This window comes from Citrus sinensis, chromosome 7 (genome assembly GCF_022201045.2).
Source record: "Citrus sinensis cultivar Valencia sweet orange chromosome 7, DVS_A1.0, whole genome shotgun sequence".
Lineage (NCBI taxonomy): Eukaryota > Viridiplantae > Streptophyta > Magnoliopsida > Sapindales > Rutaceae > Citrus > Citrus sinensis.
In genome coordinates, this window is record NC_068562.1 from 1,554,335 (window position 1) to 1,579,190 (window position 24,856).

A 24,856-nucleotide genomic window follows, 5' to 3' on the forward strand; every position below is an offset into this window, starting at 1 on the left:
TTATCAATGCAATGATATGTTGTCATTTGTAAATATCTCTGTGTAATACAGTAACCTCATGCTTAATCAGTTCAAAAAAAAAAAACGCTTATAATGGAAGTAAGAGATTACAAATTCAAAATAATAGCAACAATTTATCAAAGACCTGTAAAAATTAGATGTAGCTATCAAATTGACAATGAAATTCTATCTTAGTTGACATCTAATTAATTTTTATTATTTTGTGTGGACAGTAGATAACTATATTTTACAGCAAGGGTGGATTTAAAAATCACAATGATTAAAATACCAATTGCCAAAGGGATAAATGGAGTCATAGTTACGCTGTTTACACAGTCTTGAATCTTGATGAGCAGCATCCACATCCAAGCGCTTTCTGCAATGAATCATTGATTCCTTGAAAAAAGAATACACCAAGCAGAGTGAAATCTTCAAGTTTTACTCGATGATTCGTGTGAAACTAAGAAATTAAGGGTGGTGTCAGGCAAAATTTGACCTCCATTAAACAATAGATAATAAACACACTGTGTGGTCCGAAGAAACAATTCAAAGCCTGCCAGCGGGACGTCGTTCGGCATCTTTTACAAAAGTCTAGGTTAAAATTATTGCTTATTATAAATATTATCCTCTGACTGTATCATCATACCAATAATTGTACCAATTTCTATGTCTCTCTCCAATCTATTTCTACTAGAAATAAGATACTCTCGTATCCGCTCGATTTTCAAATTGAAATAAAACATATGGCATGAGAATATGTGGACCTAATCTCCTTCGCCACTGTTGATGATAAAACAAGCTACTTTGATATTCCTTTTGTTTGCACAAATCATGAAAAATATATAGAATACAGTACAAATTTACAGAGAATAATCCAATTTAATTTTATTATGATACAGCCTATATATATACTTATATGCTCACTAATATATACACACGTTATTTTTGTCGTTAGAATTTTGACTGATGCTCGTCAAATTAAGTAAATTTCTTACTCTTGGCTTAATTTTTCGGGAGCTGACGCACAAGTTTTCATATACTAGCTAGCTAGTTCTATATGTATATGTATATACAGGACCTGTCTATGGTACAGATTCTGTAACAAACATCTCCCGTCATCCCACCATCCGATTTTCTATTGTTTAGTTTCTCACTCCACATCCAACCACATCCAACGGCTGATGCTGCAGTCTGTAGCTTACAGATTCTGTAAGCTAGTCAAGTCCGTATATACATATTAACATAGAAATGACAAGGAACTAATCTCCTTGCAGCAGGGAACCACGATTTTGGGTTTGCGGGGGACGTAATAATAAACCATAAAAAAACTGAGAGGGCCATAATGTAAAACAGTGGCTGTAACGGGACTAAACAGTAAATTTACTACATGCAATTAGGCAATCGTTCAATTAACGCCTTCACTATTATTATTATTTTTAAAATCATTTCTTTGACGTAAATAGTTTCACACTTTTACCCATTCTTCACGCACATGTAAACTGGTTTAATTCGAACCTCTCCACGAAGTTAAAACTGAACTAATTGTTATGCACAGTCTTAATCTTTACTTAATCATCAGCAAAACTCCCTAATTAGTTCAACTCACTCTTCCTGCATAAACGCCTTACAAAAGGGATAACAGTTCATATATTAGAGCAGTCTTTGCCTATACAACTCCACGGAGTTTTTCATAGCTCTTTTGCTTAAATGTCGCTGTTAAGAGTAAGAAGAGTACTATCTTGACAAAAAATTGGGTTACAAGTTTTTTATAGGAAATAGAAAAAGACTAAAGTATGTTGACAAAAAAGCAAATTGTTTATAACTACTCTGATATTTTGATTTCTTTTTTATGCTTTTATCAAAATTTGATGGACAAAATTATGGTGCAACTACCACAGCTGCACCTAAATATTGGATCCAATTATAGTACATGTGTGCAACTGGATCCAATAGTTAGGTGTAGTTGTGGTATGGTACCACAATTGCACCATAACTGGACCCAAATTTGATAACCCTTTTAAAAAAAAAAAAACAAAGCAGCATTGTTGTAAAAATAATCACTTGAGTGGATTGGTCTATTTTCTTTCCACGTGGGATTGAGTAGTAAACTTGTAATTACTTTAAAAAATTCTGAATCCACTAAGAATTCGAAAGATAGCGTATGTACTTAAAAAACCGAATCTACAATTTGAAAAAAAAAAAAAAATCTACATCTGACCAATCTCTTTGATCGGACATAACCGTAGCCATTTTCACTTTTCATCATTGAGCTCTCCAATAACTATTTTTACTATTTTCTTGAATTCTGAAAGGTCGTGTTAAATTGATAATTAAAGTGGTGAAATAATGTTTTATGTTTAACGAAAACTTGTAGGTTTGGTCCACGATGATTTTTCATGAAAACTATCTAAGTTTTGAGAAACTAAATAAATATTAAGATTTCATATGAAAATATTAAAAAAAAAATTGGATATCTTTGGTACATCACCTACTCTCCAATAGCTATTACCATTCATAATTCTAGTAAAGGTTGAATACGAGAAAATTGTAAGTAGTATGGTCTCAATGAAACCGTTTAATAGAATTATATCACATATTTTATAAATGATCATCTTCTTATAAAAAGTTTTAGGTGGCGTCATTTAAAAAAATTTAGAGACATAATAAAGATAAATAATCAAATACAAACAATATCTTTGAATTTATTTACTAGGGCAGCGAATATTTAACGCGGCTGTATTTTCAAATCTTGAACTGAAGACCTTAATTAAGTTAGAACAATTTATTACCAATTGATCTACGCACTTGCTGGTAATATCTTTGAATTTATTTAACATATTCATATGCATATAATAGTTTTCAGATTATGTGTATCTCATAAAGGTATTGGATAATGTAGTTTGCGTGAAGGTAATGCCATCCGGAGTCAGCTAACGTGTCACCTCGAAATCAAAGATGGTGCAAAACTTTCGTCCACCAAGCGGTCACACAAGAAGCCCTTCCAGTCCTCAGCCTGTATATAATGGACCTCGAGTGACCCTCTTCCTCACACAATTTTCTCATCTCTCCGTTCTTCAGTCCTTCCTTACAGAATACAAATGATCTCTCTCTCTCTCTCACTCTCTTTGATATCTTCATAGTTCGGTACTTTGAAGATAACACTGGTGAGTGGTCAGATCTTGACCATTTCAATTACTTCCTACCCTTTCAAAAGCAAATATATAAAATTATTAGAAATATTTATGAGCGGTTCCCATCCTTTCTCCGCAGATCTTTAAAACCCTTTCCGTTTTAAATGAAATATCTTTCATGCTCATGCAACTCTAACCTTAAAACCCTTTGCTACATGCCACGTCACCTTAAAACAGTCGTTGCTCGCTGTAGCAGCGTCCTCAAGATTCACATGCAGTCTAAAGGCAAAAGCAGCAATTTTTCTTCATTTTTGCTTGCCTTGGTTTTTGTCAGTGAGAATCTTGATGATGCTGCAACGGCGATTAATGACTAGCTACCAACAACAACATATCACAACATCACCAGAACACATCAGGTGAGCACACGCACACTATATTTTCCTTTTTTAAAAAAAAAAACTTACAAATTGCTGTTGATGTTTTTATTGGAAAAATCTGGGGTTTTTTATTATTCATATTCAGGTCAAAAGAAGCATATTTGCTTAGATATAAAGGTGAGGGAATTTCTGCGCTAAATATTTGTGCATATACTAACAGATGATAGTTTCTGGGTGAGCTGTAATATGAATTTCTGTCGAAGCTTGCAGCTCCAAATTCCTATCGTGCAAGGAAGTTGAATCAGAATCTGGTGGGACGATGTCGCATTAGCACGTTCTCAAGCTTGATGGAGCAACCCAAGAGCATGTTTCCAATTAATTAAACTTGAATGTAACTTTTGTATATGAAGATTAGGGGGAAAAAAGGGTTAAAAAGCATATTCAGTATAAGCCCAATTTCCAGATATTGCACCCAGTCTTCCTTGTGAATCAATCAAAAAGAAGAACAAAATTTTTCTTTTTATCGTTTCAACATACTAAGCCAAAGCCGATGGCATTCTTTACTTGAACATGTTAAGTCCGTACAACAACTATGCATATGATTTTGATGGGTTCACTGTATTTGTTTCCTTGGGGGGTTGGGACTTCCTATTTTCGGAGCAACATGAGAAACTTGTTGATTGAATATATGGAAAATGAAGGGAAAAAAATAACTTGGTTGAGGAGATATGCAGATTAAAGGAAAAAAATTAAAGAACAAAATATAAGATATCTGAACTGTAAATTCAGCAGTAAAACGTGTGTATTGATAGCTGTAACGTACGACAGACAATCGCTTTCTTCACTGGCGCATAATTATTATAATCTCAGCAACATAAATAACATTGGTTATGTATTAAATTTTAGAGACTTTTAACATATACATTAATATTTTCTAAACAAAACCAAATTGGATACAGATAGACAGAAACAATTTTACTTTGTGATAAAGTTATTGTTCCCGGAAGCTGCTGTTTTTTGCAAGGAATAAAACCATCCACGGCTAATAAGTTGTGCTTTGAGAGAACTGTAGTTGAGTTTACACATTACTGGCACACGTTTCCGAACGGAAGAAGAACTTTAGGTCATGTCGTGCGCGACAACTTTTGGGACAAGTGAAAAAAAAAAAAAGATGGCCACGAATCAACTAATATGCCTTCTTCTTGATCCCTTCTCTAAAATATTTTGAGTGAAGAAAATAAAGAGACTTAAATTGTACGACCCAATCTCAGCAAATTCATTTTAGTTTGTTACGGATTCTGTGTGCACATTTCAAATAAAGCTAAAATCAGCCACTAATTATTGTTTGGTAAAATCTAGAATTAGAGTGCGCTGCTTTCATTTGATGGGATAATTTGTCACTAAAAATTTTTAGATTTCTTTCTAATGATACCAATGGACTTCTAGTTATCATTTTTCTGAAGTTTGTTTTTTTTTTCTACTTTTTCTTTTGTTATTTTGCTGTCTATATTTTTTATTTTTCTTTTGTTATTGCAGTTATCTAAGGCCCACTATGTCTCTATGATATGAGTGTATTATTCTTTACTTTCAATAAAGTTATCTCGATAGCCAAGGTTCATTTAAAAAGAAAAAAAGATTTCAAATGAAGTTCGAATCCTTTTGATTCTTTCAATTTTTTTCTTTTTTAGTAATATGCAACAATTATGGTGAAAAGGAGAAATAAGATGAATCCGTATGTACTTCAATTTTTCAAAATATATAATGTTACTTTTCATATTATTATATATCTTTCTTAATTCTCTCTTTCAGAATTCAAATGCTTTTCAGTTAATCTCAAAATCTCCTGGCTAGAAGCAGTTAATTCTCTTAGGTTTTTGGTTTGGTGGAAAGAGCAATCAAAAAATTAACAATGCTTTTGTAGTTTGAATTTCGTATGCCTTAAAAAATTCCTTCAATATTCGCCTTACATGTGGGTGAATATAGCGCTATATTGGCAACAATATTTCATTCATTCTCAATTAACTTTAAAGGTACCAAAACCATCAGAAGAACTTCATAGGTAGACAGAGAAATATATGTTTGGCAATTGGAATTTACTGTAACTACAAGGTCTACATCTAACATTATTGTATAAAACTAGAATTAAAATGACTAAAGTAGAGTGCGTAACAACATAGGAGACTCATTAAGCATAACTGGGTTTTTGGACTATTTCATTAATTTTCATGTTTCATTAGGTAAAATTTATAGTTTCCGTAATCAAAATTAGATTATCATATATAATAAAGAAATCAAACCACTCTCCTTAACCGCACCCCATGTGAGCAAGGTTTAACTCTTTTGCTATAAGAAATTTTAGTAATTGAAATAATTGACAGTGAAAAAAGAAGATGAGTATAAATACTAATGGTGTAATAATGTCATATTAAAAGATCTAGTAGACCATACATAGATGTCCGGGTTATATAGGAATTAAAGGTATATCAGCTGATTAATTTCTCGCCCTCTAATAATTCTTGTATTTTCCAGTTTATTTACGTTAATTACGCACAAAGATTATTTTCATAGAAGATCTGAGAAAGTATAAAAACGAGAGAGAGCTTGAGACTGCAAAAGAGCAGACTGAACTCTGTCTATTAACAATTTTTGTGAATTTCTTTCCTCATCGTCATCTTCTTTAATCCCTTTCTTATATAATAATAATAATAATTAGTATCCGAGCTTCGACATTTAGGTAAGTCCAGGACAGGCATGGCTTATTCGAGGGCTTACATCATTAGTAGGTCGATGACGTGGGGGCTCGTGCTAAAGCAAACGCACGTCATCACATGTCATTTTACTTACTTTACATACATATTCCAAAACCGACTACCACTTACCATGAATACATGATATCATAAACATCTGTCCATATGCATCCTGCTCATGCAGCCGCTTTCACACAAAAGCTCTCCACTTGTGGATCAACAGATAGCGCTACACAAAAGAATCTTAAAAATCTAATAAACTAGGTATCGAGCCACGTCGCAGCCTCTTCCTCCTCCTCCCAAAGCTTACACCAACCCAGCTAAATAAGAGTTGGCACACTAGTTCATTTAACATTGAATTATTGTACTGTGTCTTTCAAACGATAGTGACCCATCCATGAATTTACCCATCAACCCATATTTTTTTGTTCAAATTTAATTTTCATACCATTTATACAAATTTTAAGGCACATGATAATTAAAAAGCATCAGCTTGGTCTTGGTCCCCACATTTACTTTACTTTTCGCCAATCGAAACTTTCAAGTTTTTAACTCTGCATGCGACCACTCCCTTCTTACAAATTTCACCATGGCCACCACCCATCAGCATACGTATATACATTTGATAACTCTAAAGGTAGAGTAGTTGTAATGATTGTGACCAATAAACATTGATAACGTACGGAGACATTTCAGACCACATGTACAACATTGACTGACAGCTTGTGGATACATAGGGTTAAGCTTCTCATTCGGTTGGTTTAGACTAAGTTTCGCACATATTATCATATAATTAATAGTAAATGCCACCAGCGTTTGAGTTTAACCTTTTGACTTTATTTTGAGATACATATGTAAAATAAAGACAACACGCAATCTGAACATAATTCGCCTAAAACTAGAAGAATATGAACAAAATTTGTTTGTATTATTATAAGATAAGATCTAAAAATGTAGACAAAATATCTTCTACACGTGATAATGTTCGATACCCTGCTCCAAAACATTCGTTTACACTCGAATGAAGATGAAGGGTGAAGGTTTGAGATAAGGATGATACATAATTTTCATTCAACAGTACATACTGTGTTCCCAAGTCGAAAATTGGGCCTAGTTCTTGGAAAAAAAAATATTTGATCGGCCCAATAATATGTCTACTAAACTGGCCTCTATAACTAAGAGCACCACTTCATGATCTTTATAAAACCCCACTATAAGTAAAGTTGTTTTCAAGAATAAAAATTAATTTAATTACATTCACTTATATTTTTTTTTCCCCTCTCCGTCACTTTTTATCTTAACCAAAATTGATTTACAAAAATTTAGAACAATCTATTAATCTTTTCTTATATCTTACAAATTAAACATTTATGTCAAATTGTACATATATTTTTTTAAAACCTGTCAAACTATGATTTTAAATATGTGAGCTATGAGAGATAAAATGGGGGCCAGCTAGCAAATCCATCTAAGCTTCTACTTAAAATCCACTTGCAGGCCCACCTTTTAGAAAAAAAATCAGTTAACTTAATTTAAAAAATAGAAAAATAAAAAATACTCTCAAACTGAGAGCTGTTGGCCAATCACATGATTAGACTTGTAATCTGTTAATGTAAAATCTAAAGTACGGAACGTGTCCAATTGAATGATTGATGGAGAATATCACATAATTAGCATGCATTTATAGGCAATCAAAAAGCTACATAATCCGTAACTAAGAGCCATGCATTTTGATTCGTTGGATTTAGAATAATGGGTTTTTCATTAACATAATTAAATGAGGGTTGTCCACCAGTAACCCAACAGGTTAACGACACAAATTGAAATTAGCAGCCGTTGGATTTCCTGGAACCCTACCAAATAGTGCCCACCTGCACCTAGTATTATACATAATAAAACCCAAATCCGGCTCACATTTGACGCTCGTCAAACTTCTTGAAAATTCGAACCCGGAAACCTCTTCGTCTTCATTGTGGTTTGCACCAGGTAGACGCTCAAACTTCAACCCGTGGATTTTGTCAATTCGCTTTAAAAATCTGTTCAGCGTCAATCTAATTCTGACTCGTTAATCTAATTTCCAGGTGATATGGCTCGTACCAAGCAAACTGCTCGCAAATCCACCGGCGGCAAGGCTCCCAGGAAGCAGCTCGCCACTAAGGTATCTGTTGCGTCTTTCCAATCTTTATTTTTACCGCGCCTTTTGATTTCATTATTTAAGCTTTTCAAGACTCGTTTCTTTCGCAAATCTACATTACGACCAATTGTTCGTTAATATTCTTGACATTAGGTTAAAATTTTGCGGAAAAAGGCGATTATCTTGGTTTCTGGGGATTCTATTGATCCTGAATTATTTACTTGCCTTCTCGTCCATACAGGAATTTGCAAAAACTAATTGTGGTTTTTTATGTCATTACATTTATTGTGTTCTATTGTTATATTGAATATGAGTGCGCAATAAATCTTTGAAATGAGTATGAGCCTAATGAGATTAGTCGATCGTTTTTTAGTCATATGTTATGAAACTATCTTTCTATTATATCAGAAATCTTGGGAGCTTGATTGTTAAATAGAAAATGACAATACTTTGTATCTAGAATTTAACATTCAATAATTGTTTCTTTAATTTTCAATTGAATTCAGGCTGCTAGGAAGTCTGCACCTACCACTGGTGGAGTCAAGAAACCTCACCGTTACCGCCCAGGAACTGTTGCTCTTCGGTATAAATTTTTATGAATTTCATTGCTGTAGTTTCCTTTTTCCTTCCCCATTTTGTAATTGTACGCTTTACCTGAAAATAATTCTTCATTCATTTTTTGATATATCTCAATGTGTTATGAACAGTGAAATTCGGAAGTATCAGAAAAGCACTGAGCTTTTGATCCGTAAGCTGCCCTTCCAACGACTTGTTCGTGAAATTGCTCAAGACTTCAAGGTAATACTTTTGTCGAAGTCCATTTCTTTTACATTTCCCCCATCATATTAATAGTTTCATCAGTGGTTACAGTATGTGGGGATTAAATTCGTCTTTATTTTCTCTTTGTTTTTCATAGACGGATTTGAGGTTCCAGAGCCACGCTGTTCTTGCACTTCAGGAAGCTGCAGAGGCCTACCTTGTTGGTTTATTTGAAGATACAAATCTGTGTGCCATTCATGCCAGGAGGGTGACTATCATGCCAAAGGACATTCAGCTTGCCAGGCGAATTCGTGGAGAAAGGGCGTAGTTTTGTGCTTTGATTGTTGTTCATTAATTTCATTCTCATTTATTCTACATTCAGACTTATTCTGGTACTGTAATCCAAACATCTATTTGCTTACCAAATACTCTTGAAACTCTGTAATTGCTCCCTATTACAGACAAAGACCGACATTGACAAAGACGTACATTGTATTTTCTCCCTGTTATGTTGTCATATGCATTTTGTTCTTTGATGTGTTTTATACTTATTTCGAATATGAATGCTCTGATATTTTCTTGTCAACTTACTGAAACTTTCTGTGGCTTGCAGAGTTGCTTAGAGAGCTCTTGATTTTGATAGTGGTGTGTGCAGAATGAGTTGACTGTTTGCGTCTGTTTGTTTACTTTTATAGCACCTACAATATATTTGTTGGCTTATTGTTGTAATAAACATACGAGTTATATTTCTTCATCTTCCAATTTTGCTTTTTTTCCAAAATTATCTTAACGTACTTGTGTGGAAGGTCCCTGCAATGCTGCATCTCAGGCTGTGTTTGATGTTATTGTGAGGACCATTATTTTTGGCAGGTTTAGTAGTAATTATAGCGGTATGCATTTCGCTCAAAGCAATCAGATTAAGATATATTCTACTACTTCTCTACTGGATGTTTTGTAGTTGTACTAAATTTTAATTTGAATGTTAAAGACACGTAATCTTATCATTGCTATGTCCTTGTGGGAAGTGCCAAGGAGAAACCAGTCCAAATGGAATTTTATGTTTGTCTACAATTTGCACCTCCTGTTTAATTTTCATTAAACTTGGTTGCCATGTTGTGTTTCATAATACTTTGTTGAATACACTGTTAAATTCTGAAGGCATAAAACTTTTGTTTAGTGAGGGTGACATCTGCAGGTAGTTGAGCAACCTGTTTATTATCAGGTTGAATGCATCTTCTTTGTATGTAGTGATCAAGCCATGCTGATTTCTCTTCTGAATTTAGGTCTGGGGTGCTTACACTTCACTTTATTGTCCTGCAAACATGTGTGAAGGTCTTGATTTGAAACAGCTGTGCGTAACCAGATTCTCTTTGTTAATTTGGATTGCGTAGGTGAAAACAAATTGATGATTGGTTGTTGATTCTGATAACTAAGCTCTGCATTTGGTTCCTTGAGGATGAATTTATCTTTTGAATATGCAATGCACCCCTGCAGTTTCAGTTCAATTGCTTTATTGTTCATTCTATCAAGGGGACTGGGGACACCCCGTCTTCTCATCAGGGCGTGTTAGAATCTATGTAGTTATAAGGCCTTTCGGGGTCCTTTAGCTTTATGGGCCTCCGATGTAACGCGGTCAGGTTATCGGACTTGCTGGTTTAGTTATCCAATACATTATGCATGCGCGCATAATTCAGCATAATGAGACTATTGGCACCCCACCAACATCCTTATAAAAACTGTTTTAAGCAATATTTTGTAATTCTTTTTGTAAAATTACAATCAAAAGAAAATGGTTATTTAAATTACTAATTAAAAATGAAAAAGGGTGCAGAAAGTGTTTAAAACAAAATATTTCAGGTGCAAAAGATGATTTGATGAAGGATTTACTGTGCTAAAAAAAGGATTTTAATTACTTTAAAAATTATATATAGTTCAAGAAAAAGAACCACCAGTGTTGCAATAAGAAGCATGTAAAATTACTTGAATTTAAAACGACTAGAAGTCTACGATTCTCTATCAACTGTCATGACTTCCAACTTAGTTTAGCCACCATAGCAAAAAAAAAAAAGGATCGAATTTAGAAAATAGAGAATTAGAGAATAATGTACTTTTAAATTAATACTATGACATATTTAAAGTAAGTGGTTTTAGCTCAACTCTTAATTGAATGCATGTTTTAGGGTAAGCCATATAAAGCCATTTCCGTCTTGCACTCAACATACAACATCCCTTTCCAGCAAGTTTATCAATGAAAATGTCATAACTATGTAAATCTTGGATGATTTTGATATTTCAAATCCAACAGAGCTATCAATCTCTGAATTTGATTGACTCGGCATGTTTCGACTAATATGATAAATTTATGAATGGATGCAAACGTGAGAAATGTCACGTCTAGTGTAGAATATAGCTTTTTTCTACAACAATGTCATTGAAATAAGGAGACAACAAAAGCATTCATGATAAATGTTTGAATGGCCTATAACCAATAATCTTGCAAAATCATGATTAATGAAGTTTCACTTTGTCATCTTTCTATAGGACATTCAAGCAACATGCTTCATTAGATTTCTTTCTTTCTTCTTTTTCGTTTCGGTCGTTTCCTTTTTTCTTTTCCATAGACCCTTATATTTTGGAGGTCTTATCCACCCTAGCAACTAGGTGGTGGTGGTTGTTTTCTCTCTGTAGATCAATATTTATTAAAGGTTATAGGTAGTATTTATTTTTATCTGAAATCTAAATGGATATGGAAGTTTGAATGTGTCTAAATATAAATGTCTAAATGATATACTTGTTTATTGTTTTTAATATCCAAAAAAAGTGTTCTATTGTTTTCTTTTATAAATTAAAAATTCTTAAACATAATTATTTAACATTTATGTTCTTATAAATCAAAATAAAAAAGAGATTATGTTTTACAGTTTATGAAATAAAAGTGTCTTTAATAAAGATATACTCTCCTATATGGTCTTTTTTCATTCAAATAAACATCACAAAAATCTATTGTTTCTATTCAGATATAAACATTTGAAAATTAGACATAACTTACAAAAAATAAGCAAATAAATTTTAAGAAAGTTATGAAATTAATAAAATTTCAGACTTCATTTGTTTAACGAACAAGTACTTGGTCCATCCAAATTTGTGTTGGTTTAAAGTTTTACAATATTATGTTATGAAAATAAGCATTTTTTTTTTTAGTTTCAAATATCTGTAATGTTATGGGGTTTGGATTGGTTTATGTAGTAGATATGATTATACTAATTGGAGAAGCCAAGTCAGGAGGTGGAAAATCTTGTGAACGAGCTAAGCAATATCCCTATTCGAGCTCTACGGTTGCTGTGGCCGCGGAGATGCATGATATCTCCTCGATAGCCTTGGAAGCACCGATTTATCTCCATGCTCTTCAGTATGTGTTAATGATCTATCCAATTGTTGTTATGATATATATGCATTGCTGAAACTTGATGATAATTAATCTGAAAGGTTTCAACTCAAGATCCATAAAAATGTAATGTGTAAATCGGCTCGTATGTACACTAATCAATTTTATTTCCAATTTTTTATGTAATTTCATAATTATGTCTGGATATATTTTCTGCGATCTGTATTTCGTTTGTTGTTAAATTGATGAAAGTAATGCTAGCTTTCTACTTCAAAAAACAAAAAAATTATGAAATTACTCAGAATATGAGGATTATTCGAGTGCTTTTGAATGTTTTCACTTCCTAATAATGAGCGATAACATATTCTATTTACATTCTTCAATGTGAATTCATCGTATAATTTATTAATTGGATAAGTGGAGGGAGGGAATATGAAGGGGGTCATTTATTTTTATTCCTTTTAGTTTTTCAACCTTATCTCTGCATGAAAAAAGGCTAATTAAATAAAACAGAATAGGGCGCTTGGTTTGTTGCGTGCCATGATTATCATCATTGTTCTCCAAAAGGAGGCTTGTTTTGGTCAACTACTGTACTAATTGCCATCCATGTTCATCTTTCTACTCTGGTCTCACCCAGTAGAAGCTTCACAGCTCTTAACGTGGAGGATTTTAGTTGGCCCATAATATATATCTCCTCCGACCAAGCCTGAGACAGCATGTGTAAGATTATTTTAATTTCGTGCAACAATCACAACAAAGAAAACAATATTTCTTGTGGGAATGGTGATTATAAACTAGACCAAGACCGAGTTTCGTTGCATTCATTTCACAGAACGTGATTGGTCGAGGCTCTCTTCGGCCTGATGAGAATGACGTTTCCTCCTTTTCGGGGTCGGCAGGTGGCCCGTCCAATTGAATAAAAGGGGTACTACTTTTCCATCTTCAATTTTATTTTTAATCAAATGAGGTGATGCACATCTTCTTCATCCACCAATTTTGCATTGTACAACTGTCCTGAAATCGACAATGAAAATGTGAAGCTCTTATGCTCATCAAGCATGCATATTCTTCGTCTAGATATTCATGCATCTTTTCTAACAAAAGCAACCAAAAAGAGAAAAAGAAATATTGAATTAACAATCATTGATTATTTTCTATTCCCATGCGTGATTGAAATTCAGGTAAATTTTAAAAGAATTCGAAACAGGGTACCCATTAAACAACAGGGTACATTTTGGTATAATAGTATACGTTGTAGCACAATTGGGAATTGTGAAGGCTTGCTCCGAGGGAGAAACTAGCTAGATTTCACAAGAACGATCCCATGATATTAGTAATTTTTAATGTTAATTGACAGGAAAATAGAAGCAAAAACAATTATTATATATTGAAAAAAAATTATGTATTAGGTAAATTAAAATGGTAGCACTTAAGGGATTATAAGGTACCACCTCTATAATAGTAGTGATTAATGTTTTCGGGCGCAAGGTCAAGGCTTATTTGGTGTCTCATCCTCCCAAAGAAGAGTGGGAATTGTAATCATTAGGATGACTAAATTATGTTCTTAATCATTAGTAGGGAAAGGACAATAGTCTCTGAGAAATGTGGCATGGTGCCAGCGGCCGGCCTCTCCAAAAGAAAAGTAATAGAAAACGTGATAAGATGCTGCATATACAGCTCCTCTCCCGAAAGTGCGCGAATCGGCTAATAGTGCGTCTTAGGCTCTTAGCATCCACAGAATGAACAGTGTTGAAACTGGTAACCCTTTTTCCGTCCAACAGTACATGTTTATCATTAGATCCTACGATAACAGTAGAACAGCGAACGACTTTTCGTACGCATCGGTACGTATCAGCATTCTAATTCTAGGGATGACTTAAATGTGGCGGTTCATTATACTTCGCTTATTACTTGTACCAAGGACATGGACATCCATATATAAATTATTTAGTTGAGATTTCTTGTGTTGGCTCATGAAAAAGGATGAATTATAGGCTCATTTTGTGAACATTTGAGCAATACCATTGGTTGAGGGTCAGAAATGGCCAATTCTTGAACTTGTCACTGCAGATGAACAAGGGCTTTTTTGAGTACTATATATATGTTCATCGACAGTAGAGATGATAACAGTGTGAAAATGAATGAAGCTAGCTGCTAGTCCAATCAGACAATCATTTCTGCAGAAACATATATTGTCCAATAGTATACATGTAGAATATTGAAAAAGTATTAGATGATACCGCTTTTTCGGATTGGAGTTGATTATTAAGAAATTAGTTGAGTTGCTCATAGCCTTTGTTTGGTGATGTGTGGCAATAAGAGGACATGTGAAATGAAGCTACAAAAACAAAAACGAGAGTCAACATGTAAATGTTCTTAAAGACAAGCATGCCCAGCAGGAGCCAATGTGCGCAGCGCATGCTAGACAAGCCATGACCCACTAAACGCACACCAAGATGCTCCCATGCTGAGCGGCCATGAATCATGATCATACCCTATCAATTTTCCTTCATTGTTTATTCATAATACTTTGGTCCTGTACTACTACAATTGATTCCTTCAAAAAGAGATTCCTGTATGCACAATTCGCTGCACTCAAAAGTTCCAACACTACTTCTTTACACTATTTTAGTGTCCAGAAGAACATCATAAACAGGGAATTTCACCCGTCGTATAGTAATATTTATGTCTCTTTTATCTTCATATCCCAATCGATATGCACAGTTTCACATAATTAAGACGTCACCTCAGTCTTGGAGGATAAATTAAAACATACACTGTTGGTATATTTATTACTAAATTATGAAGTTTTATGACTCTTCTCACACAGAAGATCGGCACCACCGACATTCAGTTTGACGTTGCACGTTCCTGCAGCTTTTAAATAAATCATAGAAATCGTTTCTTTTGGTCCTATTATAAACTATTATATATATATCGCACTCTGTAGACTGTAGGCGAATAGATTCCCGTGAGAAATTTAATTTCATCGTAAAATCTTTTTCATCTTCAATATTCACCGGAAAAATGAGGAAGCGAGGACATTTCCAAGGGAGGCTTTAATGCTCCAAGAACATTTGCTTCTTATCTATCGACTGCATGTGTGTATTAATTAATGAATTTGATCACGATTGGGCGAAGGATACACGTGATGGTGAGTGAATAGAAAATGAGCAATCCTGTCCAAGCACCGGAGACTTTTCTGCAATTTCCACACTTATGATCCTAGCTAATTACAATATATTTCAATATTTAGCGGATGCAACCTGTGTAGAGAATATGTTTTCTTGGTTATTTTGTAATTTTCGAAATTAACTTGTTGCTAAAAGATCCCTTACTTTATTAAAATACACTACAAAACAATATATATATCATTATTTAATAAAGTATCTCTTACTTAGTGTTTGCCTTAAAAACCATAAACATGAGAATAAAATTACATTTAGCTTCGAATGTATATGTGTATGTGTATATATGTAATGAAAATAAGTAACTACCACCGGTTAGGTAAGTAAACTCTCTACCACTCAATTCATTCACTTAATTAATAAAATGAAGGAAATTCTTTTTTTTTTTGAAAAAAAATATTTATTTTCAAATGATTTAAAAATAATTAAACTCTTATCAACCTTATTATCCTAAATGGCCATAAATCTCTTGCATCACTCACATGTTATTCATTAATTTACAAGCTAAATATTTCACAAAAACCGATTATCGTGGGAGGTTTACTTTACAAACCCATGAAGCCTTCAAATTTACAAAGAGTGATATCTTGTAGAAATGTTAATTTTCAAGTGCGTACATATGAATACATTATTAAGTCATATAATTTAATAAAGTTAGTGTTCAATTTACTACAAAGTCATATGGTTTAATTATATGTATGCACTGACTCTGTTAAACTACATGATTTAGTAGTGTGTCCGCATGAGAAAAAAAATGAAGGCACTGTCATGAGAGAGGATTCTCATATATATATCTCTCTCCATATATATATAAAGGGTCAGATAATTTAAGTCAGCAGGTTACATGAATTATGGTGAGGATCATTATGGCGCAGCTTGTATCAACACATACACAGTCTTCTATCTACGTCACCTACATTCTTAGATTATACCATCACATACAAATATGAAAACCGGCATATATTTTGAGAGCGAGAGCGAGAGTAAGAGTGAGAAATTAGTTTTTCACTCATTCATCACCAGCACCATAATTTTACAAAAACATAGTACGTATCCGTATTATCAAATCAAACACATTTATGATACTAACAATGAGAACCTCTTCATCTTCCGGCTCCCGCCATTCACTAGTTAAATATCCATGCATGCATATTCATCGAGCTAGGTTGAAAAAAGAATCCATTCAACCCGTTTCCATTCTGCATTAATAATTTCTACCATTCTTGCAGCAACAGCAATGCCATGTCCGAATTGTCGTCGTGTGCTCCGAAGCTTGACTCTCCTTCACATCTGTCTTCTTGACTCAGTTGAGATGCAACAAACTTGTCCAATGCCCTCCAATCAGTCACTTTCTTATTAGCGTTGTTGCTGTTGTTGTTAATATTGTTCACTCTATTCTGTTCTTCTTCAGCACTATTCTCCGATGTTAGAGATATTGAGCTTGGCCTCTTTAATATAGGCAGAGATGGGCTCTCCAGCTGAGGTAGCTGTAAATACTGATCAGCTGCTTGCAAGAAACTCAAGTTCTCAGCTTCTATCTCCTGCTTGCACATCAAATTTTGGGCTAATAGACTCTGGGGCTGCCTTGACACATATTCGATGGGATCAACCACCGAGCTAACCCCACTTGGTTCATCATAAAAGTAGCTTGAGTCCCAGCCGTCAATGCTCTTGGTGTGGCCTGTGGCTCGCTTCTTGAATGCTCTGCAAACAACCCATCCTTCTTCCTGATAATATTTAATTGAACAAAGTCTATTTAGATATTTAAGATGATATTTTGGAAGGAAAAAGTGATATTTCTTTTTAATTAGTCCATTTATTTTCAGTTTGCTTTTGTGAGTTTTCAAACTGTTTGATAAAAGAGAAGTAGGTAGATATAGGAGTAAGAAGAAAAATGGAATTTTGCTTTTGACAAAATGAATGAAGAGAGAAAGCCATGCTCGAAAAGGAACAGGGAGAAAGCTATTCAAAGTGCTTTAGAATTACTATTTAGTACTTTTTGACCTTAATTAATAAGAGGCCAAATTTATAGAAAACATATATTCTAGGGCAAGTGCAGATAGTGGTCTATGAATATGCAAAGCAGTAGCAGCGTCATTAATTTCTATGATTAAGCTAAAATTTGACAAATTTCAATCCGAACTAAATGTGACTAAAATTTAGTTCCAAATTAAGGAGAAGTTATGAGGCACGTACTTGACATCTAATGCAAGAAAGTTACTGTGCAATTTGTATACAAAAACTGATAATAGCTAATGAATTCCGAACGCTTATTTAATTGGAAACAAAAAGTTGAAAGAGATAGTTCCGCGCGCATATTAGGTCAAGGGGTACTGTTCAAGGCCACCATGTGGAAGATAATGAAGACAATTTTGATTTCATCATTTTAATTTAACATCTCAGCAACTGAAAGAGAGAGAGAGAGAGAGAGAGAGAGAGAAGAATAATGCTTAATTACCTGTGGAGGACCATTTTCATCAGATTCAAGCCTATATTCATGCATGATCCAGTCAGTTTTCTGGCCATTTGGGGCTCTTCCTTTGTAGAAGACGAGAGTCTTCCTCATGCCAATGAGTTTTGATTTATCATACACAGCCTTGTCTCGGCCAGTAGCCTTCCAGAACCCAGCCATGGTGGCTCTGTTGGTCCTTGTTCCCGTTGGATACTTCTTATCTTTGTGGCTGAAGAAGTACCATTCATTTTGTTCTTCATACCCGATCCGGCATCTCTCTGTTCATAATCACGATACGCACAGATCATTTATATGTGTCAAAACAGAATACATATATATATATATATATATAGATTTTCTGGTTGTATACTCTACTATTGTGACTCTTGCATAAGCACTCCAGTTCAGTAGCCTTGACGTCATTCCTGAATTGATGACTCCACAAGACTTAACTACTGCATACACCTTGGTCTGTTGACTACTTAAGTAGGCAATGCGCATCATTGAATATTAAGACCAAGGTCAAATGGATCCACCCACCAAACAGAAACCCTAATAAGAAGAAGTGACAGCTAAACAAAAACGTACCTTGGAGATCCCATGGTTCGATCCTGTACAGATCAATGCCTCTGATAACATCAAGATCGATCTTCTGTGATGCAACCTTCTTCCGCAGATAATATCCAACGAGTTCCTCATCAGTCGGATGAAACCGGAATCCTGGTGGGACATATGACTCCATTGACTCCATCATATCTGTTATCGGTGCTGCATAAAATTCAACACTAGAATTAACAACCGCGCAACCATTTACTTCATCATCTTTAAATCATAGCTGATGTGAACTCAGAAAGAGAGAACTGATGTGAACATGTAAAGAGCTAGAGAAGAGAAATCGAAAACCAGTGAAAGAAAAAAAGTTAAAAAGGCAAAGCTGAGATTGTAAAAAATTCAATTAAGAAATAATGAGGCCTCCGAGTAAAAGGTGACATGTGTTATCAGGCATAATCATCAACTTATTTTTGGTAGTGAGCAACACTCACCGTTTCATCTCTGAAAGGAAATACCAAAATACGCGCGTGTTATAAACAATACCCATTTAACTTCACCTTCACCCATACACAATGATTTTTCTAGGGATAATAAAATAAAATTAAAAAATAATGATAAGAGGAGGAGGTGAAAAGGAAAAGAAAACTAAATGATGAGATGAGTTTGTTTTTGATAAAAACCAAGGGGGGGAAGTTGGAACTAAACTTAACCTCTCTTCTCTTTGTACGCAGGTCTCTAGAAACGGACAACGAGAGGTTTGTGCTAATGATGTTGTCTTCTGTTGGCGAATGGTAGGAATGATGCATCAAGAACGGGGTTTCCGCTCAAATCCTATTATTAATTATTAGATTAATATAAACTAATCTATAACTTTTTCTATTAATCATCAGTAGCACATACCCAGAGACAAATTTAATATTAATTGTTTTAAGCTTTAAAACAAAAGCAAACAAAACTTACTTTTTTAGAAAATATAAATTATGCATAACTTAATACGCTTTAATTAAGAAATTCAGAAGAAAATTACTGAAATATAATAATTAAATCCATCTCATCTGTTTGGAATTTGAGTTGTCGCATACTTAATTATAAGACAATTGCTCGCATAAGCACTGTAAGGTGGATGACGACGTGATGAGAATTTAGCACGCGTTTCTTGAAAGAGAAAAACGTTAAGATTTAGGAGGCAAAAGGAGGAACAGAACACCGTTGTATTAAATCAAAGGCATGCCAATTGCCAAATGCTAAAGAAAGGATGATAAAAAGAGACAAAGGTAAAAGAAAAGCACTCTTGAGCCTCCTGGAGAGCTTGTTGCCCATTGCAGAAACGGGCTCTGACATTTTTGTCTGTTTGTCGAGAATTTCCGTGGCACCACTGAGCCTCTTTCTTCGAGAAAATGCGGAGCCAAAATGAAAGAAATGTTTGTGCTTCTTTCTCAAAAGGGTAAGCTCATAAAAATGAGCTCCAAGCTCACCACAAATTGGGTAAGCTTATTTGTCAATCAAGGTATTTGTGTTTTAATGAGTGAGTCAAAGATTAATTGGTGAGGTGAGGTTGTACTGTCAAGGTGTTAGTGATTTGGTGCTGCTCTGACTCCGAGAATGAGAGAGCTAGCTAGAGATATTAATTACATATATACAGTACTCCCATAATGAAAAAAAAAAAATCAGGAAAATTCTAATAATTAAAAGATTTAGGCGTAAGCGGGGCTTGTAGACGTGAGTCGCTAGCTAGTCGTTTTTTGTGAAACGATGATAATGACTGAAGGAAAAATGAAGGTTCAAGGGTTTTGCCATTGAATTGAAAAAAAAAAAAAAAAATTCAAGTGTTCCTACAATCTCTTACCAAATCACGGTCTTCTTCTGGTCGCCTGTTTGACTCAACAAGATTAAGTGAAACCCGAACCCGTGTTGAAAAATGAGTAAAAAAAAAGAAAAACCTTATTTTCAAAAAGTCTTAATTATATTTCTCAGAAACTCACACGAAATATATGGAAGAGATTTAAACCAAAAAAAAAAAACACTCAACCGAGTAGAGAAAGAATGTAAATGATACGATGCTGGTTTATGTATGCCGTAATCAAGAATGAAGATGTTTGTGAAATGAGAAGTTTAAGTTGCATGCAAGTCAAAGCTGAATTACCTGCGACTTGAACCGGGCTATATGTAATGACTGGTTCGTGATAGACCAAATGAAGAAGAAGAAGAAGAAGAAAATGGATACGAAAACAAGAAAGAGAAAGAAGAAAATTCCGTCAAGAAGAAGCAGATGGAGGGAATATAAATTATAAAAGGAGAGGGATGGAGTGAGGACCGCTCGATTGCGCATGGGTTTATGGTTGTCCCCAGTCACTTACGTCACTCCCCAGTCGCTTCCTGTACAATACGCCCTTTCCCTTTCCGTTCTTAATTTCCTTATTTCCCATCGCGGTAAATTCAACCTCTTTCACCCCTCACTCTTCTTGGTTATTCAATTATTGCCACATGTGTAATTTATTCTAACTTTATAAGTTGTGAATTACACACGTAAAAAATTCAACAAAAAATTGCATATAGCAAGAGGATCTAACTAATTGCGTAAGCTTTGAATTGAGTGCTGAATTCACCCTTTTTATTAATTTTTCAAAAAGATGTAATTAATAATTATTGCATAAGAATGTAAAGATAATTATAATCTTAATCTTGTATTTATGTGGTACAGTATTATAAAAATACTGAGTATATATCAGTTCAGCACTAAATTTATAATCGTTAAATATAAAAGATATTTAAAACTTTCTTAGTTATCATTCAAAAGAACGTGTTGTTGTTATTGTTATTTCTTTTTATCAGCCTTGTTCAAATATAGATAATATGAGGAATAAAAAGTTAATTTAGACTTCGGCTATTCTATGTCTTTCATAAAAAAAAAAGGGCTCAATTTCTACAACCCTTGCTCAAATACTTCAAGTAAATAAATGAATATGGTCCCATACGAGCTAAACTAGTATGGCTTCCCATTTAATTTTTTCTATTGATTTACCAAAAGGTCCTTTTAGCCTTAATATATGACTATAAATTGCCATTTTCTCCTGGAAAAACCACTATATTGCACTCACCCCCTATTGCTTTCATAATAACCTATTGCCCCGCATACCAAAACTTTAAGAAAAATATGAAAAAAAAAAAGAGTTATTTGACTAGATATTTACACTTATTAAAAGATAAAATGTTAAGAAATTTTTTTTATTGTTATGTTTTTTTATTAATACACAAATCTATATTTTTTGGCGTGTGATGAAATTTTAAGTATGCGTTGTAGAGTTGTCAATTGTAGTGATGTCTATAATTTTGTTTACAATGTGGTGACTATTGCTCCTTGGTATTAATTTTCGTATGTTATATACTCATTGAACTGTATTTGAGAAGCAAAAATGCATTCAAGGTAACTTTTTAATTTTTAATTGAATTTTTTTCTTATCTTTCACCTTTTAACATTTTTAATTTCTTTTATGTTCTGTCTATCAATTTCATTTTAATAAGAAGTACTCATATTATAAAATATTTGCAGCTAAATATCGGCATCTGCTGGGACTGGGAGGAAGCAGCGGTCTCCCATTTACGGCATACGAAATGATATCTCGACAAGTATTTTGGAGAAGAAACAGTAAGAAAAAGAAAAACGTACTTTTAGGAGCACAGTGGGAGAAACGTGTCAGTCATTGATTGGTGGATTGGCACTGTCCTTTACGTAGAAGATAAACAAAGCAAAAGACAAATATATATTGCTAAGGCCAGCATTTGATTACGAGGGCCCCCCAAATCCACCATCAACTGAATTCACGATCTTACCAGCCCATAAATTTTAAAAAGAATAGAGTACATTATTAATTAATTAATTTACCTCCGATATATCGAAAATTTAAGGTATGTATATTGCATTGTTCTGGTATTAATAATGATGATTCGTAATCGTATATGTGGAGTAATGGACTCCCCTGCTAAAAACGCTTGAGTCTTTTTAATGGAAATTGTGATTATATCCCACTGCATCTGGGTAATTTTAAGTAAATATACTTTTTTTAAAAAAAAAAATTGGGTGATGTACACGGTGGTAATATCAGAGGCTGTAATTCGTAATTTTCATAATTTACACGTGCCATTTTCCTGCAGAGGGTTCTTCAAAAGCAATCTTGAATAAGCTTAGCTAAGATAGCTAAGATTGTTTCTGAGCAAACTTGCAAGTGGTCCACTATAGCTCCCGTGCTCCAAGGAATGTGATGACAGTCTGTTTGGAACTTTGGATGAAGTGTGCTCAGTCAGCAGAATTTTCTAAGTTTCACACAATGAGATGATTGAGTTTATATATATATATATATATATATATATATATATATATATATATATATATATATATTTGTTAAATTAAAAATATTATTAAAATTATATATATTTAAATATATTAGAGATTATAGGGTGATATTTCATTTATTATTACACAAATCTATATTTTTTAGCGTGTGTTGAATTTTAAGTATGCGTTTTAGAGTTGTCAATTGTAGTGATGTCTATAATTTTGTTTAGAATGTGGTGACTATTGCTCCTTGGTATTAATTTTCGTATGTTATATACTCATTGAACTGTATTTGAGAAGCAAAAATGCATTCAAGGTAACTTTTTAATTTTTAATAGTGTATTAATATATATATATATATATATATACACACACACACGTCGAATAATAATAATTATTAAATTAATGGTGTTTTTGAAAGTGAAGTGCTATAACTTTTAAGCTACAGTTACTCTAGAGTAAAAGGTATAACTATGAAATAAAACTGAGAAAGAAAAAAAAATATTGAACTGCCAAAACTCAGATGTAAAGTATTACGAAACACCTTAATTGATAGGTTTTGACAGTCCAATTAACATATTCCATTGGATTTGTGATCAATTAAAAAAATATATTTTTAATGAAAGTTGTGATCATATCCCGCTGCATTTGGGTAATTTTAAGTAAATATACATTTTATAAAAATTAAAAAAATTTGGGTGGCCTACACGGTGGTGATATTAGAGGCTGTAATTTGTAATTATCATAATTCACTTTTTAACATAATAACATCCCATTTTCCTGCGAAGGATTCTTCAAAAGCAACCTTGAATAAGCCTGCTAAGATATATAGGTAAGATTTTTTCTGAGCAAAATTGCAAGTGGCCCACCGCAGCTCTCCCGCTTCGAGGAATGTCATTACGGTCTGCTTGCATGAAGGTTGTTCAGTTAGCAGAATTTTCTTAAGTTTCATAATTAGAACAATTTTTTTTTTCTTTCTGTACAGTAATGATATTATTATTTTGAAATGTACTATTTCGAAGCAAATAAAATTGAGCCAAATAAATGAGAAAATAATTAAAAAGTTAGGTGAGATATGAACAATTGAACATGTGAATGCAATCATAAAAAATGAAAATTAGTTAGAAACTTATAATAATTGATTTGGGGCCAGGCTTTATAGAGACACTCGACTCGACCACCTTAATTATCATAATTTTAATATACCCATGCCAACTTGAAGTTTAATGCTAATTTTGTACCAGTCAACTACGGAGGTAGCTATACCTTTGCGAATAATTTCAAAAAGTCTAAATTATAATTGGACTTGAACCACTTCCGAACGCCATGAAATATAAAATGAGGAAACAGAATTTCAACTTGCATTAAACATGTATAACAACAACAATGATAATAGTAATCATCAATCATCAACTTAAAGACTAATGAAAATTAATTAGTTAATTCTATCTATAGGTGCTTTTGAGATGATAAATTTATATTTTATCAAAACATTTACATTTGGTAAAATATATCTAAAACTTTATCGATGGATTCCAAAATTTGTCAACAGGAATATGTATTAAATAATTGTTGCATTACTAAATATTAAGAACGTGTAATTTTATCAGAATTGTTACTGAAAGAAATTTCTAATACGTTTAATTGAATGCTAATTATACTCTCAATTTAATGTCAAAAAAAATTGTTTCTAAATAATAATTCAAGTGATTTGACCAATTGCAGTGAGAGAAAAAGGATTTTCATAACACCATCATAAATGGAGGTTAATTAATTTTATTTGGGGTCAGATATTATA

General features: G+C 33.4%; 2 protein-coding genes, 1 long non-coding RNA gene and 1 other non-coding gene across 6 annotated transcripts; 3 read left to right on the top strand and 1 right to left on the bottom strand.

Moving 5' to 3' along the window:
* The first annotated feature begins 3,054 nt into the window (after nucleotides 1–3,054).
* Nucleotides 3,055–4,040, top strand: LOC102611619 (uncharacterized). The gene is made up of 2 exons (XR_369434.3): nucleotides 3,055–3,547; nucleotides 3,654–4,040. It is a non-coding gene; the product is annotated as an uncharacterized LOC102611619 (long non-coding RNA).
* MIR172A (microRNA MIR172a) lies at nucleotides 3,354–3,515 on the top strand. Its single transcript, NR_129296.1, has one exon. It is a non-coding gene; the product is annotated as a microRNA MIR172a (primary transcript).
* A 4,022-nt stretch (nucleotides 4,041–8,062) lies between the features above and the next one.
* LOC102611327 (histone H3.3) lies at nucleotides 8,063–9,679 on the top strand. Its single transcript, XM_006466859.4, has 5 exons — nucleotides 8,063–8,241; nucleotides 8,337–8,413; nucleotides 8,896–8,972; nucleotides 9,097–9,187; nucleotides 9,306–9,679. Exons 2-5 carry the CDS (start codon nucleotides 8,342–8,344, stop codon nucleotides 9,474–9,476), a joined length of 411 nt encoding a protein of 136 aa, XP_006466922.1. The 5' UTR covers nucleotides 8,063–8,241; nucleotides 8,337–8,341; the 3' UTR covers nucleotides 9,477–9,679.
* Nucleotides 9,680–16,544: 6,865 nt separating this feature from the next.
* Nucleotides 16,545–21,009, bottom strand: LOC102610635 (NAC domain-containing protein 76-like). 3 transcript variants are annotated; one of them, XM_006466857.3, is made up of 4 exons: nucleotides 20,869–21,009; nucleotides 18,762–18,941; nucleotides 18,180–18,451; nucleotides 16,545–17,448 (listed from the first exon to the last, which is right to left on the bottom strand). In XM_006466857.3, the coding sequence occupies exons 2-4, from the start codon at nucleotides 18,925–18,927 to the stop codon at nucleotides 16,936–16,938; spliced, it is 951 nt and encodes a 316-aa protein (XP_006466920.1). In that variant the 5' UTR covers nucleotides 18,928–18,941; nucleotides 20,869–21,009; the 3' UTR covers nucleotides 16,545–16,935. The 3 variants fall into 3 exon arrangements, with proteins under 3 accessions (XP_006466920.1, XP_006466919.1, XP_006466921.1); XM_006466856.4 differs by lacking the exon at nucleotides 20,869–21,009 and adding an exon at nucleotides 20,015–20,619; XM_006466858.3 differs by lacking the exon at nucleotides 20,869–21,009 and adding an exon at nucleotides 19,217–19,488.
* Between the last annotated feature and the right edge of the window lie 3,847 nt (nucleotides 21,010–24,856).